Genomic DNA, 20,173 nt, shown 5'->3' with positions numbered 1-20,173 from the left:
CGTGGCCAAAGAAATCCAACCCACGGGCCGAAAGCAGCGCCAAGGCTCATGCGGCGGCTGTGGCCCTCGGATCATTTTTGCGAGCATGCACGGTGTCATCGAAGTGGAAATGCGGCGCTATTTTTGACTCACGGGTCGGATTTCTTTGGCCACGACTGTACATACATACGCACACAAGCACGCACACACACACGCAAGCACACACACACACACCATTTTGACATGCACCACCCACCCCCAACCACACACAAATAACATGCATGCGAGTGCGTGCACATACATACTATGTTAATATCCACCCCCCCCCCCCACACACACACACATACAAACAAAAAGCACAATAATTTACTAGGCCTTCTGTGCCAATCCATTCAAAAGTATCAGGTCTGAAGAATGAAACCGTGGCAATGCATAGCCGCAGAGAAAGCATGTTTACAAATATTTTTAAATTGCTCAAAACCTCAGAGGTATGCACTGTACTGGTCCCATCAAAGAATCATATAAAATCAGTTGTGCCTTCACACGCGATAAGGTCAGATGCAGGGACACCCTGACGTTACGCTCGGCTTAGCACTATCCAAACATTTCCTTATTGCAGTTCACGATACAAAAGAGCCCTGTGTAATGCATGCAGGGAAGTCCTATGCGGCCATGTCAAAGAAAAAATTAGAATCCTTACTGGGTTAACGGAAACCCGGTGTGTGGCTCCAATGGAGCCTTTCCAGGGATCGGGTCTCATTCACTCGCTGGGCATAAAGCTGGCAGCGCAAGAAAACACTGTAGCATGAACGCATTATTGGCCACACCAAAGGATGGTCACAGCCATCAAAAGCGAGAACAAATCCACCCACGGCCTCTTTCTCTTGCTGACTGTGTTGCAGCATGCATCAAGCTGTTCTAAAGTTTTTGGACAACGGTCCAATTCCACTTACTTGTGCTTTGCGACTGGGGTTATGCTGATGAACATTGCGTGGCCAAGGTGGGCTGACTTTCCATCAGCCATGCTAGCCAGAGGAGCCACCCAAGGTGCATGATCACTATTCACACTGCGGCACGTATTGCCCATGCAGCATTCGGGTTAATAATTATTATGAGATCAAATAGAATATTGGTGCAGAAGATGAGTGTTGTTTGCTCACATACTTGTGGTGCGGTAGCATCACATGAGAAGTCTTGCACGCCTTTTTGCATCAGGTAGTAGTTTGTTCATGCAAGAGAAAATCAGCTTCCAAAGGCGGTCAACGTCTTCGAGGGTAGGATACTCGAAAATATCCACCTTTATCATGACAAGTTCATCGCTGGTCTCCTCTATCTCCATGGCAACAGGATGCGTGGCCATCAACTTATCCAGTAAGAGCTCTGTGAGCATTCTGTTACCCTAGGTTTAGGAGGCATCGCAAAAAAAGAACATTCAAACGGGGTACTGATACATCATTGATACAACTCTAACTTCAAAGTCTTGGCATGTAAACCCTACTATCAACACATTGTAAGTTTGTAACTACTCAATCTGCGGACAGCTACAATAACTATAGAGGTTATGTGATGACATCACCGTTTAAGATGTTTTGGCGAAGTCGCGAAACAGCGCTGCACTTGCACTAGCGACTCACGTTGCATACATAGCCCCACACGGTTCCACTGTATACTTAGCGCCCATTAGCAGTCTCGCTGGAATCATTCGCAAAACCTCTGTAGCCTATCTCTCCCCCCCCCCCCACACACACAGAGGTACACACACACATTGATGCCCACACATCAAGTCACACACAGTCGGGTTGCATTTTTGTTTCTGAGCAAGTATGTACATAGTCATTGTAGATATTGGTCATGTTCAAGCAAAATCACCATGGTTACCAGAGGCGCCTGCTGCTCTTCTGTATAGCACATAATGACACATGAGCAGTGTTCATTAGTTTGATAGAGTTCACTCGGGCTTACAGTGCTAATAATTCAATGCTACTTTGAGCAGTGTTCATTACCGTATTTCCCCGTAAGTTAGTTCTCCCCAATGACTTAGTAACCCCCTATAAAAAATACACTTTCCACTGCCGAGGTTATCACCCCGAAAGACAGTTCCCCCGAAAGATAGTAAGTTCGTACCCGTCCTACATGTACAGACACCGTACGGTAGATACATCATATGCACGGACACTTAGAGTTGCGCAGGCTTCCCACTGCGTGTCATTTACTCCCGATAAAAAAGTACTCCCCGAAAAATAGTACCACCCCCGAAAGTTAGTACTCATGTGTCTGCTAAGTTCGAAATTTAGTACGTACTAACTTACGGGGAAATACGGTAGTTTGATAGAGTTCACTCTGGCTTACAGTGCTAATAACGCATTGCTACTTTTTTTTTCACGGTTCGCGTGAGACTCGGCTGGAAGCCGGGCTTTCCGCATCCGTAGGAACGCCACCACCCTTCAAGGATCAAGGCGCAGATGCAGCTCCTAAAGCGGTGGGAGGTGAGTAGATCAGCTCACCAGCAAGTGGTCAAAGACCGAAAATCCCATTCACTGCATCCATGTTTTCCTCGTGCCAGGCCACGAGTTCCCAATTAACTGTGGGTCGCAGCACGGCTGGAAAAAATCCTTCCGCTTCCAAGCAGGACTTGAACCTGGTACCCTCTGTTTCTCAATCATGATCTTAGACCATCCCACTATGCCTGCCTGCTCTTATTGCTACTTTCAGCAGTGTTCATTAGTTTGATAGAGTTCACTCTGGCGGCTTACAGTGCTGATAATGCATTGTTACTGTCTGTAAGCCATAGTGAACTCCACAATACTAAAGAGCACTGCCTGTGTGTCATTTACTTGCTGTACAGAATACCACAATTACTTACAAGTACGTAGAAGAGAACTTCACCGCGAAGAGGCGATCCCCGCTCAGAAACAACATCCAGACGTCGGTCATTCCTAAGATAACTTATAAGTTGCTTGGCATTGGTATGTCTCTGCAATATGATTATAGAGGGAATGAAGCAGACCAGACAGATAGGTTGACAATTAAATTGGGTTTGGCTCTTTTCTAAAATTATTCATTTTGCAATAACAAAGAAACTGTGCAAAACTGTGCATTGCTGGGATCGAAATTGGGCCAGTGTACTCCAATCATTACAAAGTAGGCAACTTGAACTGCTACGGAATACATGTTCACAACCATGCACACCTATGCATACACACACACACACACTCAGGCACCGGCTAGCTCAGTCGGTAGAGCATGAGACTCTTAATCTCAGGGTCGTGGGTTCGAGCCCCACGTTGGGCGCCGATGAAGTGGACTTATCCCCCGCTCCCCGCCACACAATAATTCTCTGACTCATTGGGTTTAGTTTCAATAATATCATACGGTTTCTTTACACTGAACGAAGTAATCTTGCTGGCGAGAGAATGGGGTAAAAAGACAACGAACTGATAAACAACTAACATTAACATCCCACCGCACACACAGACATTCAAGACCAGGTTTGGGCTAGATCGGGACTCACAGTGGGTGAAATGATTAGGCCATGTTGTGGGTCCCTATTTACTTGTAACGTTGATATGAACTTAGAAGTTGCGACTTCGGCGGTAATAGTCATGAAGTGGATTGAAGTGCTTTCTTGCAGGTTTGCCGAGTGGAAGGTGCGACGTGCTCCTCGTGTGCTCCGGATGGCAGTCGTGAGTCAGTCAAGTGTCAAGTTCGGCAAGAAGCGTGTGTTCCTAGTTGCAACAATCAACTTCATGACGTTTAATTGAGTTGCTTTTTTGGTGAGTCTGGCACCAAAGAAAGCGTAAAAGTTGGGTGGGTTTGGGATGGGGAAAATCCTGGCAGAGAGCTAGTTTGTGAGAAAACAGCGAGCCAGAGCAGCAAGCAAGCTTGGAACAACAAATGCTTGAAAGTAGAATCGGTACGCACAGGCAGTTTAGTGAACCAGCTGCCATGCTAAGCTGACGTCAGTGAAGGGCGCGCAGCCCCAGGTCGTGTTTGCAGCATATGCACGTGGTCGCATGCACAGACAGTGACAAGGCCAGCGCAGCGTATCAGCTGTGGTATGGGTAAGGAACAAGTGCAACGTGGACCCTATGCAAGAGAGCCAGCTGAGAGGGTGTTACATGACTGTTAACAACAGTTAATGCTTCGCATAAACTGATATTTATAAACAGAAGAAAGGGTGAACAACTCGAAACGACCAATGAGCGACCAGTACGTACGACACACGTGACAAGCACCAAGACAACAACTCCGTGGACGAATCACACCACTCTCTTGCACCCGAACCTTACTCTCGCAGCGCATGCTCCACATAGTCCACGCATGCGCAACAACTAGTCCACCAACACTCTCACACGGGCGGAAGCAGATTCCGCCACTCCACAACGCACACTCCTGCATGCACCACATATACTACGTACACCATACCCATATACTGCACACAACGCACCACACCCGTACACACAGAAGACCATATTTGACACCGGACAGGACGAAACAACAGCGAGACCAGAGACAACAGCGGGTGAAAAGAATAAGCGCGTCGAATTTCGCAACACATGCACACACCTCAGACCTCAGACCTGCCCATCGCGGAGGCGATGATAGAGAACAGCTATGTTAGACATAGCAACTTGTGCTGGGATTACACCATTCAACAGCTTGCAAGGCTGATGAATTGACCGCCACTATTTTTAGCCTGGTATCCACCACACAGCTGATTGCACACACACACACACACACACACACAGACCTTTGACCTTGACCTTTGACGCCCATCGTCGAAGGCGATGATAGCAATGCTACGGCAGAAGCCATAGCAACTTGTGCTGGGATTACACCATTCAACAGCTTGCAAGGCTGAAGAATTGACCGTCGCTATTCAGCCTGGTCTACACCATACAGCTATTTGGAGTGACATTTTCTGGCCAGTGAATCCCTATTTTTGGTCTTTTCATTTTTTTCCCCGCACACACATCACACCACATACTCCGGCATGCACTAGCTGTTGGTAACCACCCAGGAGAATGAAAGAAAAGTCAGGGAGAGTCTGAGAAAGAGAAGAAAGACGTGTGTGACCATAATCGTCGGGAATCGAACCCGCAATCTATCGATTGGAAATCGCTGCACATACCACTGCACCATATGGGACACACACACACACACACACACACACACACACACACACACACACACACACACATCAATTCTGCAGGGCTCTGATGTACAGGAAAATCAAACAAAGTCATGTACATCTGGACCAACACCTCTATACCTGGAGAACTTACCTCACGTAGTACACTCTGCAGACCATTTACACCGAAGTTGCGCAGGTTGAACCAAAGTTGTAGCGCAAGGAAACGCCGATCAATTACTAGTTTGAAATGCTGAAGACATAGAGAGGGTAATTGACACCAACCAGCCAAACATAAATGACTCAAAGGAAAGAAGTTCAGACAGAGAGATGTTTTTCATGGCTATCAGTCATTAGTAAGGTACCAACCACCGCATAATCAAACTAGGAAGTCATTTTGCACGTCACCTTTCCATCATGCTTGCCTTGCTCTAATATCCATAGTAAGAATGAAAACGAGCCTTGTTTCAGCAACAACCATGCACACACACACTCACACACACACGCACTCACACACACACACACACACACACACACACACACACACACACACACACACACACACACACACACACACACACACATTGTCGGATTCCCTGATTACAACGTACGTCATAGGAAGGAGTAGCTTGATCATCATGTGGATGGCCATGTTGGAGAGAGCACATACAATTGACAAAAATGGTAAGCAGCAGCATGATTTTTTTTGTAGTTGCAACAGAAGCCATGACGAGAGTGATGCCGATGATTGTTTTCGTGATGACAACCACGGCACAATTTACGATACCAGTTATGAACAGCAGCAGCACCACCACCGGATCACCACCAGCGGCGACGATGACAACGACGAAGATTACAGCAACAACAAAGACAGTGACGACCATGACAACAGTGACAGCAACAATAAGAAGAAGTATTAGTTCAGAGATTCATGGGTTAACATGTCATAGAAACAACATAGCTATGAAATAATCCACGTGTCCCACTATTCCATAGCCAGAAGAAGGTATAGGTTCGTTGGTTGGCGTTATAAATAATTCGATCACCTTGGAAAATCAAGGTGTGCCTTGGCAAACCATATCCCTCATCCAAGAAGTCATAGCTTTCATTTTACATATTTGAAACACAGCTGGCACACAAGTCTACTCGACTAAACCACTTATTCCTACTAGTGTCAGAACAAAACGCAATGCCGCAGTGCCTGGGCAAACTGAAGTCAATGCCGTCTTTGCCCGGAGTAGGTCCTGTCATGCACATCCTCCAGGTCTCAAGATGTTTCAAATCTTCTTAGTGATAGCTTGCATAGACCCTAACTGTAGGACGTACCGGTAGGACCATCATATACAGACATGCTGCACGGCCTCTGTTCTAACATTGACCCAAAACCTTACCCTAACCTGTCCCTAGGGGCTTATGAAGGAGTCCACAAATTTAAGACATTATCGTACAAAGCATGTTGCAAAATAACATGGCAACAGCCCATGGCAACTGCGGAAGTAGATGATGGAATATTGCACTCCACTGAGATGGAAAGCTGGGAATGACAATAAGTCCTCACCAAGATCGATGTGCCACGGTCAAAATTCACTTTGGACATAGTTGCAAGCGCTCCGACTGGAGCATGTGGGGCCAGTTTGACAATTGTTAAAATTGAACATATGCAATGCACTGGGCATAGCCTTGCATTTTGCGCCATTACTTTGCCTTACAAAGACCTCATCTGAACAATTTTTAAAGAACATTATCACTTGTAACTGAAAGGGCTTTTGCAGAGCAATTTATTGGGTCCTGCCGGCATGCAAGCTATCACTAAAAGAAATTTCTCCTCACCAAGGTGCTTTTCCTCTCCCTGGCTACTCATTCTTAGACTGACAGAAATATCTTGTGAAATCTCAACACAGCAAGTGCTGTGGTCAGGAGTTGACTACGACACTGCAGGAGATAGAAGGGTGGAGATGAAGGTGGACCCTAGGTGGAAATGCTTTACTGCAGGAGTTGCTTCATTTTTCATTTCAAGTGTTCTTGAAGTGACACTGGAATATTCGGTGCATGCCTGGAGTTGCTTCATTTTTCATTTCAAGTGTTCTTGAAGTGACACTGGAATATTCGGTGCATGCCTGGAGTTGCTTCATTTTTCATTTCAAGTGTTCTTGAAGTGACACTGGAATATTCGGTGCATGCCTGGAGTTGCGGGGTTGACTTTAAAAAATGATGAGATGTTGTGCATATTGCATGTGAGCTGAAAAGATATTGCAAAACTGTCTGTGCATATCAGTGATCTAGCCAAAGCCGCTGGGAGGGCGACCTGACAGCTCCAAGGGTAATTTTGGCCGGCTGCAGTCACCCCCATGTAGACTGTAGTGCCCCATATCCTGGGCGTAGGTATGTACAGTACAGTACAGTACATAGCACTGGCTACTCAGGCTCAGTGCTAGCTCGTCACCCAAGCTCAAATGCACTTGAGTATGCACTTGAGTACGTCAGTTAAATGTAACAGGTTGGGTCATGGTTCGCTGCTTCTGGTGGTGTACATGGCTGTGGCTAGGCTGGGTCTTGTCAGATGACCAATGACTATGTACACTGCATGCAGACATGACCTTGGTGAACACATGATCCATGCTCATGTAGCTGTTTGCTTCCTTTTTCATATTTTGTTAATTTACCTATAATCACATTCACGTTCACAACTGCCTCATGAATGACCATAATTGGACGAAGCGAAAGGAGATGCAAGCTGCAATGAAAGATTTGTAGTGGTGTGTGTGTGTGTGTGTGTGTGTGTGTGTGTGTGTGTGTGTGTGTGTGTGTGTGTGTGTGTGCGACTCTTCGCCAGTGAAAGCGGACTTCGGCGGCACAAATGCAGGGAAGAGCGACTGAAGCCGATCCATGAACAGGCCGGTGCTGTGTTGTGCGAAACGTGCCATCGTTGGTTTGCTAGCCGAGGTGGATTTGCTGTGCACAGCTGCTCTCCCAGTCTTGGTGACGCTCCAGTTCCAGAGATTGTTGCACCTCGCCCACCTGATTGCAGCCAATGTCATTACCACTGCCACACCTGTGACCGCTGTTTCCGGAGCAAAGCTGGGCACCGCCGGCACAACTGCAACTGCAACCGCAGAACATGCAGCTCTGGCTCCGAGCGCCGCACCATCCCATGCCCGACCTGCTCTCGGAAGTTCACACGTCTCCAGTACCTGGCTCAACACAAATGCAAGAAGTAACTCTGCCCTCCTTGCCTCTTTGAGGCACTGCATCACCTTTAGGTGGCAGTTTCAAGGTTTCAAGGTGTGTGTGTGTGTGTGTGTGTGTGTGTGTGTGTGTGTGTGTGTGTGTGTGTGTGTGTGTGTGTGTGTGTGTGTGTGTGTGTGTGTGTGTGTGTGTGTGTGTGTGTGTGTGTGTGTGTGTGTGTGTGTGTGTGTGTGTGTGTGTGTGTGTGTGTGTGTGTGTGTGTGTGTGTGTGTGTGTGGATACGTGACTGATGGGGGGGGGGGGGGTCTGGGGGCACAGCCCCCAGAACGATGCATTTTAACTGGAACGTGTTGGCCGGCTGGCATAAAATCCTGGCTAGACCTCTGCATATGGCTGCAGTATGTATAGTTTTAACGAGTCGTTCACAATAACAAGCATAGTACGCTAGAATCTGCGTGGTAAATTAATCCGAGACACGCATGTGAGTACTTGACTCACAATATGCTCCTCCACTCACACTCAGTACCATGTCCACTCCACTCACACTCCACTCATACTCCACTCACACTCCACTCACACTCCACTCACACTCCACTCACACTTACCATGTTTCAAGAATCTGCTTGGAAAGAAAGGTGCCGGCTTAGAGCCGAAAACCTCACTGAAATCTTGCAGAGACTTCACCCTAAGTGAAGTATAAAGCACAAAAGAACAAATCAAATATATTTATTCCGAAAGTTCATCGAAGTTTGTTCCGGACAGATACAGCTGTGAATACCACATGTCACACGTGTGGATATAGGATAAGGTCCTCGATCATTTTAATTAAACCAAAATTTTCGAGAAGAAACTCTTCTTCTACAGGAATTGAATGTTGGCAAAGTTTGACTGAACATTAACAACTAGTAACTCTTGAAGTATTAGAGTTTTGACCTATGTGAGCATGCACTGTTTAGAGGGAGTATCAAGTAATTTTGAAACACTCCGCCACTCGACATTGCGCTCTTGGCCCACATTCGCAGCACCATACTCCATAGCGAGGAAATTCGTTCTTGGGTAGATGTTGCATATCCTCCAGACAGCCAGACAGCTGTTTTGCTCATTGAGAGCTCATCAGTGGAGGAAGATAACGAATGAATAGCGAATGAATAGTAGATACAGGAATGAACATATTTTTATAGGGTAAAAGATTACGAATGAATAGCGAATGAATAGTAGATAAAGGAATGAACATATTTTTATAGCGTAAAAGATTACGAATGAATAGCGAATGAATAGTAGATAAAGGAATGAACATATTTTTATAGCGTAAAAGATTACGAATGAATAGCGAATGAATAGTAGATAAAGGAATGAACATATTTTTATAAGGTAAAGGTGGTGCAAATGCGCCCTTTCCATATGGAAAATGGCATACCGAAAGAAAATGAAGCCGTGACAAAAGTTCTAAAGGTGATAACGAAATGCACAGTGCTGCTGAAATTTCAAATGACCGAGTTCGTCGCAGCTTCTACGTGAGAGTATCATCATATACTTGCAACGAAACACTACTGTCCATGATTAGACTGTAGTAGTGATTTGCTTGTTTCAGCCACGGTGCACGGTGCACGGTGCATTCCACAAGTCATGCCATCAAAATCTAGAATGCTAAACATCTCTACCATTTTCAGAATAGGTGGTGAATTGTCTCCCAACCCAAATTTGGTGAGTGGCTTACTAGCACAGATGATGCGAAAGGTGTCCGCTCTATGATTGAGGACCAGCCCAGTACAGCTCCCCTTCTGACCGAGGTAAGCCACCCTGCTGATCTGAATTGGTTTAGGTCAGCAAACGCTTGTCCAGGCCAAAGGAACCCGATCATACCGAGTTTAGTGTATTGTTGGTTGTGCGACAATGGGATCATCTGCTGCTCCATAGAGGTAACCCATCCACACAGCTAATTACAGAGTAACACGGTCAGTCATCTGGACAGAGAGTTCAGGAAGCACTTCCACCAAGGAAAAAGGGAATGTTTACACAATAAACGCAGTGGGGCACACATCAACGAACTCCGTGCACAGCGCAAAGCCGGAAAAAACGAGGACAACAAGCGTGTACCAGGCTTATTTCTTTTTAAAGAAACCAGGTGCATATAAAGTCTCGGGTGGGTCACTGACCCTGCTGACCTGGCTCTGGATACTGCCTCTGGAGTAGGCCTTGCATACTGTACATGCCAAACTGGAGGGGTGGGAGCCACCACGCTCAGTTTCCAAGTTTTGACTGTTTTGTACCAAAAAGAGGAGAGGAGATCAGCATTGCTTATCTCAGGGATGAATTTACTGTCATATTTTTGCATAGCAGTTTGTGCTATACGAAATCACAATTGTGTAGCAGTCTTTGATTTTGATTAGCATTTTTCTTTGAAGGTTGTGTGTTTACCACATTGTCCTTGTTGAGAGTGCTGCATGAAAGCCCATTTGCAAAAAAAAGACCGTGAAGCATACACGAGTTCACGCAGATTGAGAGTACCTGCACCACCTACACTGCGCTGTATGCATCTTACTTGACAGTGCAGGCTAGGCATGGATAGTCTATATGTATCGCAATTTTCTGCTAGTCATGGTGAGTTTTAAGTAGCAGTAGATCGACTTTGCATCGTAAACTGCGATGCAATACAGAATAAATTCATCCCTGTATCTATTACTGTACAGTCTCCCATTGAATTATGCTTTAGATCACAGCATGCAATAACATTGCTTACCACAAACATGTTCCATTAAATAGCTGAATCATTGTCTTGTTGGGTGTGAACTGAAATGAATCTACATTCTGGAGAAGTAGTGCAAACAGAAACAGTGTGTGACATAGCGGGAGAATGAGAATCTTTCACCCCATGCACAGGCTGGACACCATGTGGAACCGAAGTAATGAAAAACTGAGCTATCAACGGAGCTTAGCCAGTAACACTGAATACAGCTCCTTCAACAAACCATTAACTGTTATACCATATTGATACACTCCAGTAGCGGTGCAGCTATGGCTATACCTGGCTACACCTGGCTATACCTGGCTATACCTGGCTATACCTGAGCTATACCTGGCTATACCTGGCTATACCTGAGCTATACCTGAGTACCTGAGCTATACCTGAGCTATACCTGGCTATACCTGAGCTATACCTGGCTATACCTGAGCTATACCTGGCTATACCTGGCTATACCTGAGCTATACCTGGCTATACCTGAGCTATACCGGAGTACCTGAGCTATACCTGAGCTATACCTGAGCTATACCTGGCTATACCTGAGCTATACCTGACCATAGCTGGCTATACTTGGCTATACCTATGCCTGAGAGTGCACACACGGGAAATGCCGGCTGATCTATGCCAGAATGGCGCAACCCTGAGGGCATGTATCAGAGTCGGTATTGCACGTGAAGGTCACTTGTAGGCAGGCTGTATGGCATGTATTGTGCCAGGCTGTATGGCATGTATTAGTAGTATAGTGAGGTGAGGGTTCTGGGACAAAAGTGACATTTGACCCCTGGCTGCCAAATAAGGAAGAATAGTCCATATATGGCAGATGACCTTTGACCTTTGAGTTGACCTTTGACCTTTGAGGTGCCATATAAGGCTGAATAGTCCATATATGGAAGATGTCATTTGACCTTTGTGGTGACCTTTGACCTTTCCGTATACGGATGAGTAGTCCATATATGGAAGATGTCACTTTGACCTTTGACCTTTGAGCTGCCATATAAGGCTGAATAGTCCATATATGGAAGATGTCATTTGACCTTTGACCTATGCTGTGACCTTGACCTTTCCAAATACGGATGATTGGTCCATATAAGGAATGTGACCTTTGACCTTTGGGATTGACCTCTGTGCTTTATATGGAAGTAGTGGCTATATAGGGTGATATGGTAGAATGTGCTATATATGTCTGGATGGTCTATAGTGGGGGTGAAGTGTCCTTATAAGGACGGTGCACGTGGTTCAGATCATATAAGGCATCTTCCATAGTGGGGAGAAGTGTCCTTATAAGGAAGTTGTACACGGATGAGGTCATATAAGGCATCTTCCATAGTGGGGTGAAGTGTCCTTATAGGGAAGGTGTACACGGTTGAGGTCATATAAGGCATGTGTCATAAAGGGGTGAAGTGTCCTTATAGGGAAGGTGTACACGGATGATGTCATATAAGGCATATTCCATAGTAGGGTGAAGTGTCCTTATAGGGAAGGTGTACATGCTGTAGTTTTTAAATAAGGCATATTCCATAGTGGGTGGAAGATGCCTTATATGGCATGCGTATCCTGGCCAGGTCATATAAGGCATGCAGTCATAGTTGAAACAATCATTGAGGGCCTTTCTGTCTGAGGCTTTGAAGAAAAGAAGCATCATGTAACAAAGCTGGGTTCGTACCCGCAACCTCTCGTACGGAAGGCATGAACTGTACCAAACGACCAGGACGACTACACACAAGACCCAAGGCTCAAATCGCCTATTTATACCCGGACCGTAAAGAAGGAAAAAAACGAATCATGTAACAAAGCTGGATTCGTACCCGCAACCTCTCGTACTGAAAGCACCAACTGTACCAAACCACCACGGACGACTATGCAGAAGAGGGAAGGCTCAAATTGACTACATATACTGGGACCGAAGCTCACCAAGGTCTCGCTGGATGAGACATCAGCGACCTATCGACAATGTCATCGAGCATGGAAAGAAGGGTGGGTGGTGGTGGTGGTGGTCATGGTGATGGTGGTGGTGGTGGGATCAGCATGGCATCCAACAGATCGACAGTCGCCAACAATCACTACCCGGTGAAAGGGAGCTGAAGGCCCCATTTTTGGGGTAAAAAAACCGGGTGCCCTATTTTTATATTTAAAAATCATGTTTCGGATGTTTGAGGTGGTTGAGGGGATATGACATCATGATTGTACCCCCAATGGTTATACCTGTTAATTGCCTCGGATGGGAGTCGGTATATAAAGTAGATACATTGTTGGATAATGTTTCATTATGAAGATGGTGATGATGTGGGGTGAAGATGGATTCTGATTTTGATATCTTACGTGCCTATGTACGTGAAAAGAGACTTCGTGAAGTAGAAGAAGAACAAGCAAGAGAAGAAGAAGAAGAAGAACAACAACAACAACAACAACAACAACAACAACAACAAGAAGAAGAAGAAGAAGAGCAAGAAGGGGAGGAAACCAGTGTCATCATCTTAATCATGTTGTTCATGAAGGAAGATACGTATGTTCTTCGTGTGGACTTGTCATGGATGTGGTTTACTTACCTGAAGTTGATGTGCATCAGAGATGTAGTTTGATGAAGAAGCCTTATGCTGCACATGAGCGGTTATGTGGTGTGGATCGTCATCTTTTGCATTTTCTTTCGAAAACTGAACTCTTATCCGATCAGCTTCGTGTACACCCTCTTCGAGAGCAGATAAGTGCGATGAAGAAGTCCTGTTTATACAAGAGTCTAAACTATTCTATAGCATTATCCTGTATAGTATACGATACGAATGTGGATGCATTACGTAAACTACATTCCTACTTACCTCGTAGCAATGTGTCCTGGTTGAGGTTCAGTCGAATCATGAAACCTCTTCCTCAGCATTTTCCACTCCTATACGTACTGCATCTCATGGAGTCGACTAGGATGGTGTCTTCATTGCAACTGTCCACGTTGCGTTCGAATTTGCTGCTTTTATCTCCATCTGATATATCTCTTATGACATCATTGATTGATGCTTATTGCTGGGAAACCTATTCACTTGATCACGTGATCCAGAACATGCACACGTTTGACTGTGATCTTATTTCTATACTGTATCAGTTCACAAAGGTGGCGGTATCGTGTAAGGAACCTTTAAAATGAGATGGATTTTAGCGTGCACGATGCTGATTGGTCAAATATTTTTGGCGGGCTTGATTGACTGTATACTACTTTCTACTCCAATATCTCATGATAGTCATAAAAAAAATAATAATAATAATAAAAAATAATAAAAATAAACAATAAAACTTCTAAAGAACAAGTATGGGTGGTGTTGTGTCGAGTAGTACGTCCACTGAAGAGTGCTGTCTTGCCTCTTCTGACTCTAGTATCCCCACTCCTACTAGTGGAGAATGGGTTGCAGGATGTGAAAAGAATGGAATTGGGAAAGATGAACCAGGGTGATCTCATGTGCACACCCATTAAGGAATACGATTTATTTGAGAAAGAAAATATTTCCTAACCTAATTAGTACAGTGTGTGTGTGTGTGTGCGAAGATGGCATACTGGGCTACGCATTTCCATAGGAGTGATGGTGACGAGGCCTCCCTCAAACACATGCAAAGCATGCGGAATGACATTGCCGAGATGCAATCGGTTGTGGGGAACGATGACACCGAAAACACCTTGGTTCATGATGTGGAGAAACTGAAAGAGGAGAAAGCCGATGAGAGCAATGTGCAAGATGTGGAAAACAGATCTATGCGCTACACAGATCAAGCCATAGCAGCTGATGAGCTGCACGTTAAAACAGACGGATCCGTGCCCATGGATGCTAACCTCGACATGAACGAGCATTCCATCTGTAATTTGACGTACGACGATAGCTCTTTGACATGTGCTGTCCCTGCCGGTTGGGTGAAGAATGAAATCCGTCAATCATCATCAAGATTGCAACACGACATCGACGCTGTGCGCAAGATGAAAGGTCCTCGTGGTGATCGGGGATTGGGATGGCTTAGCGGAGGTGATATGCCACTGAACTCTGTAGGGAGAAACGGCGACTTCTATGTGGACGCAACCACGCTCATCTTGTACAAGAAATTCAGCTCGGAATGGAAGGCTTTCGGTCGGCTTCATAGATCAAGAGATGAAGCTGGTCCACGTGGAGAACGTGGATTGATCGGTCCTCAAGGTGAGACTGGACCTAGAGGAGCTGATGGACAAGGTGGTGAGCGCGGTCAAAAAGGTGATCAAGGAATACCTGGTCCAGAAGGTCCCAGAGGTAAAGTTGGACCACGTGGAGAACGTGGATTAGTGGGTCCTGAATGTGAGATTGGACCTAGAGGACAAGATGGGCAAGACGGCTCACAAGGTGAACGTGGTGTCCAAGGTGATCAAGGAACCATAGGCCCCGTTGGCCCCCAAGGAACCATCGGTCCAACCGGTCCTCCAGGAAAAAGAGGTCCCGTGGGTCCCCAAGGAACCAGAGGTCCCGTGGGTCCGCAATCAAATCAGAACCTATCCGATCCGTTTCATCTACTACCTTACATTCGGAGAAACGCCTACCTCTACATATACTCTCATCCTAGCAGATTTGAATCCGTCACCAGGGTGAGCAGAAACAAGTACAGAGGTGGAAATCTCGTTGACTTGAATGACAAGAGAATCATCGTGAACGACATCGACATGTTCCGAGACGGTCACTTCTACCTCAACATTTCACAACACGAGCAAGTTTCCATTAGAGAACGATTCGTCAATCTGTTTGACGACAACATGTCTTTTGCAATGTTCCAAGTTATTCAAGTGGACGCACCTGACCCTAGAAACATGGCGTTGAAGGCATTCGACATCGATACTGTCGGAAATTTCACCTTGGATAGTTTGTACGTGTTGTTCACTGCCACCCACATAAGTGGCAACTACTTCACGGGTTCCGGCTCTTCATCATTCAACCTACCCGTTTCGTCTTTAACGAACCAATTATCGGCGGCTTTGGATAAGCCTGTGTCGAGCATGACGGATCTCTTGGGTACAAAGTGTGTCATAAGTTACGCTCGGAATTCAGAAGGCCTATTCACTCTATACGTAAACTCCTTTTTGATACATTCCAACTTGGACACGGATCCATTTTCCAGAACCAATGGAATCGAAGATTGCGATTATCGCATTGGTGGTACTCAATTCTTCAACGGCACTACGTCAAAGTTGTTCTGTCATTTGCACTTTGTCGAGAGTTTATCTTCTCACACAATCCAGGGCATCAACACAGAACTCATGGCACACTACAATATCTGAAAGTATTAAGTACTTCGATTGTACATATAATATATAGCGCACACATGCTACTCTACATTCTTGAGATGAAAATGAAAAATAAAACCTACCTATAGTGATTACCATCACAACATCAAAATGTCTGTGATACTGACGGTGGCGAACAACACGTCGGGGGTGAGCAGGGGATTGCACAAACCGAACTTTACTCTAAATGTGAAGGACCTGGATACGCGCGATAAAGTCTTGCATGTTGAATCGGCTCAGTTTGAAGTACACTTTGAGAACATAGACGAGGCAACGAACAAACTCTATGTGGTACATGGAGAAGAAGAAGAAGAAGAAGAAGAGGATAGACTGTCCATCAAGACGGGAACATACAGCGATGTAGACGATTTGGTGTCTATAATCAATGCCACTCTGAAACGAGCAGGACACGGAGACATTGTGTTTTCCTACTCTCGTCACACCAGCCGCATAAGTGTCTCGGTACCCAGGAAGAAACGGTGCTTGTTGAAGAAGGACTCACCCGGATTGGTGCTGGGTGTGGGCACTATTCTCAAGCCATACACGATCGAGGGATCTCACACGTTCCCGTTCGCTGTGGATCTGACAAAAGACAGACGACTTGTCCTGCTCTACACCGACCTCATTGGACCTGCTGTGGAGTACGAAGACAACACTGATTCGAGGGTGTTGAAGACCTTTCTCATTCAAACCCTCAACGGTTTGAATAACTACGTGTTTGGAAAAGAAGACAAGCGATTGCTGCTTCCACACGAAAACGTGACTAGCATTTCGTTTTGGTTGAAATTCAACACCGGCGAACACATCACTTCCGGATATCCCGTCTACCTTGATCTTCGGATCACCAGCACCACTTAGATGGATCTTCCAGATGTTCGTGTCCGCCACGTGCGAGACATGGTGGAGGATATAGCAAAACGAAAGGAATTGGAGAGCGAAAAGGTGCGTTGCCTGGAGAAGTACGTGATTTACAACACCGCAATCTTGTCCTTTCTCATACTCACTCAAACCCTTCTCAATATTCTCCAAGGGAGTGGTGTCGTATCTGGAGAACATCGCATTCGAATCATCGCCATCAGTAGCACGATCATCGGCGTGATCATGGCATGCATAGGCAAACACGTTCTCGACACCAAACGTCAGCTTGTCACGTGTATCGAACAACTGCAGCAGATGGAGAGAGCTGAAGACGCGTTCATGTTGGAATTGGGCATCACTCTGGAAGATGGGAAGCTCACTAACGAGGAGCATCGACGATTGATAGCGATGATGAACGACTTTCGCAAGACACTGGATATTGGATCGTTGAAAAAAATTCGCCCCTATTATAATGTGACTGGCAAGAATGGCACAGGAGATCTACTCGCCGCAAGCTCCGGAGTCCTTCACGGGACTCCTGACCAACACGAAGATCGTTCAGAAGAACATCCTCGACAGGACGGAGAAGAAACTCTCGTTGCTTGAGGGTAGACGCGGAGTACGACTCTTTTCCACAGCAGATCGCTCACCACCATCCCTGAACAATGAACTGGACATCTCGTCACCGAATTTCATTGCTCTCGGGGAGAGCTATTTCATCGTGAAAATGCGCTATAGTGTCAAAAACAATCTCGATAATCAACCTGGAGGCTATACGCGATGGGTGTGCACCACGTCACCAGCCTTTTCGTGGTTCAAGAACATTCGAGTGGAGATCAACGGAACAGAGGTCACGCAATCGAGTAAAGTTGCCGACATGCAGATGGTTCAACATATCCTCAGTCTAATGGAAAGCAGCAGCGAACGCCTTCAGTACGTTGACTCGGATCTCTACGGTCTACAGAAACTGGATCCGCAAAGAGCATTGAGAGGTGTGGATTTATCGCCCTATCAACTTGGTGTGAAGCGTAAGCATGGCTATGCCTTCGAAACAAACGCTGTACACGCTGATGCAGCACGAGCACCGGATTTCGCCGCTAATTTCACACCCAAGCGTGCACCCACCGTCGAGCTTGTCACCAACGAAGGCTTCTCCAACACGGTACAGGAAAATGCACTTCGGGCAGCCGTTGGACGGTTTCAATACAAGCTGAGACCCTTCCTACCGTTTTTCAATCAGGACGATGCTTGGTTACCGCCGGGTACACAGATGAAGCTTCGCTTTGATCTACCCCAATCCGAGCTTTCCAGATACATCATGCTTAGCGATCAGGGCGGTGGTGGCAACAGTGCTCTGAGTGTCGGTGATATTAACATCGATCTACTCCAACTGGACTTTGTGTACACTACCTATCGCATGGAACCCAATCTTACCGATCGTGTACGCCTTCCCAAGCAACTCTATTTCCACACGTGGTGCCCTCGTCTCATACAAAAGAGCATTTCAGATGATGCTGGTACACTGGAACTGCTTCACAATGCAGACATACCACGCAGAATGATCCTGTTCTTCACGGATTTGACTCATGGTACACAACCAACATTGGCTGGAGGCCAAGCATCACATTCTTCGAACAGACTGGCCATGATTCATGCAAATCTCAGTCAACTTCGCGTCACTGTCAACGACGAGACGCTCTTTGACAACCCGCTCAAGTTCCAGTGGGATGTGAGTCGTAATACGGAAGGACAATACTTCTACGATTACAACAAATCCTCCTACCTGCGTGGCTACAATCTGGTTCAAGACTTTTTCGGCAAGACGTATGGAACGCAAATCCCCATCACTGCTGCAGATTACTGCAATCACTACTTTATGGTGCCTATCAACTTGAATCTGGATCGGATGACAGACAATCCAAGATCGAGAGGAAATCTGTCCATCGACTATCAATTTAACGACGTGACAAACGCTCCGTTGAGAAGACCTAGCGAAAATGGTGCCTCGATCAAAGTCAACCTTCTCTGCATGGACAAGTACCTGTACACCATGAGCAAAGACGAAGGCATCAAAGCCGAAGTTGTATAAATTAATTCCGATCTAGTACTAAAAGGGCATCATGGAAGGTGGTGACCTAGAGACCAGACATCGTGTCTACGGTGGTGATTTGAAATCGTCGAGTCGACAACACGGTGGTTTCTTCTGGAAAAAGAGCTTCTGGAAAAACCTTATTGGTGCTGGACCCGAGGAGATGGACAAGCAGATGGCGGAACCCATGACAAAACAAGATGACATGCAACGCGGTGGACTTGGACCCTTGGCTGCCATGGCAGGAATGACGCTTCTTCCCATGCTTTTGGGGAGAGGAGAGTCCGGAGACATCGTGGAAGCACAAATGAAAACGGCTTACAACCCGTCCATGCACCGAGGTGGTCTAGCCATTCCACCAGGATTAGCCGCCAAGGCCATACCACTACTAACGAATCTGGCTGCTCCCTTAGCAATGGGTACCATGGCATCACTAGGTGACAACGTCATGGATAAAATATTCGGTAGAGGAGTAAGGAAGGGAAGATCAACAGGTACCACGAAGCGCGCTAAAAGTCGTCGTCGTCACGCTCCGAAGAACATTCGGCAACGAGCACCTCGAAAAACCAAAAAGCCAGCTCGTCAAATTCTCTCCAAAGGTCGCAACACACGAGGAATAAAGAAACAAGGAAGGGCCTTGTTCAAGCAATTAGGACATCGTGCCCTGAACGAAGCTTCGTCATTCCTGTCTGCACCACCACCACCACAGAGATCACTGACCCGTCCTGAAACCCCATTTGCTCAAAAAATTCGACAGAACATTAACAGTGCAGGACCGTCTTCTCTGAGTTCCGCTCACATCGGCCCATCCTTCAACATCTGATCATGGACTTTATCTCGCTCCTTGGACAGGAAAGCGAGAGGAAGAAAAAGGCTAGTCCCGTAAGGAATGACGATGTTCCATCCACG

At 46.1% G+C, this 20,173-nt stretch overlaps 1 protein-coding gene across 1 annotated transcript in view; it reads right to left on the bottom strand.

Annotated features, from left to right (window-relative positions):
- Positions 1-358: 358 nt before the first annotated feature.
- The window catches only part of LOC135814606 (aromatic-L-amino-acid decarboxylase-like), a 72,988-nt gene continuing 53,173 nt past the window's right edge, over positions 359-20,173 (bottom strand). Inside the window, exons 10-15 of the mRNA XM_065327758.1 lie at positions 11,037-11,104; positions 8,902-8,981; positions 5,722-5,738; positions 5,265-5,363; positions 2,843-2,953; positions 359-1,378 (exon numbers count right to left, since the gene is read on the bottom strand). Of these exons, the coding sequence (XP_065183830.1) occupies positions 1,160-1,378; positions 2,843-2,953; positions 5,265-5,363; positions 5,722-5,738; positions 8,902-8,981; positions 11,037-11,104 (594 nt within the window). The 3' untranslated portion in view covers positions 359-1,159. The remainder of the gene's footprint in view (positions 1,379-2,842; positions 2,954-5,264; positions 5,364-5,721; positions 5,739-8,901; positions 8,982-11,036; positions 11,105-20,173) is intronic.

The sequence above is a fragment of the Sycon ciliatum genome, chromosome 4 (assembly GCF_964019385.1).
Source record: "Sycon ciliatum chromosome 4, ocSycCili1.1, whole genome shotgun sequence".
In the NCBI taxonomy this organism is placed as follows: domain Eukaryota; kingdom Metazoa; phylum Porifera; class Calcarea; order Leucosolenida; family Sycettidae; genus Sycon; species Sycon ciliatum.
This window is presented reverse-complemented; position numbering and strand designations above follow the sequence as displayed.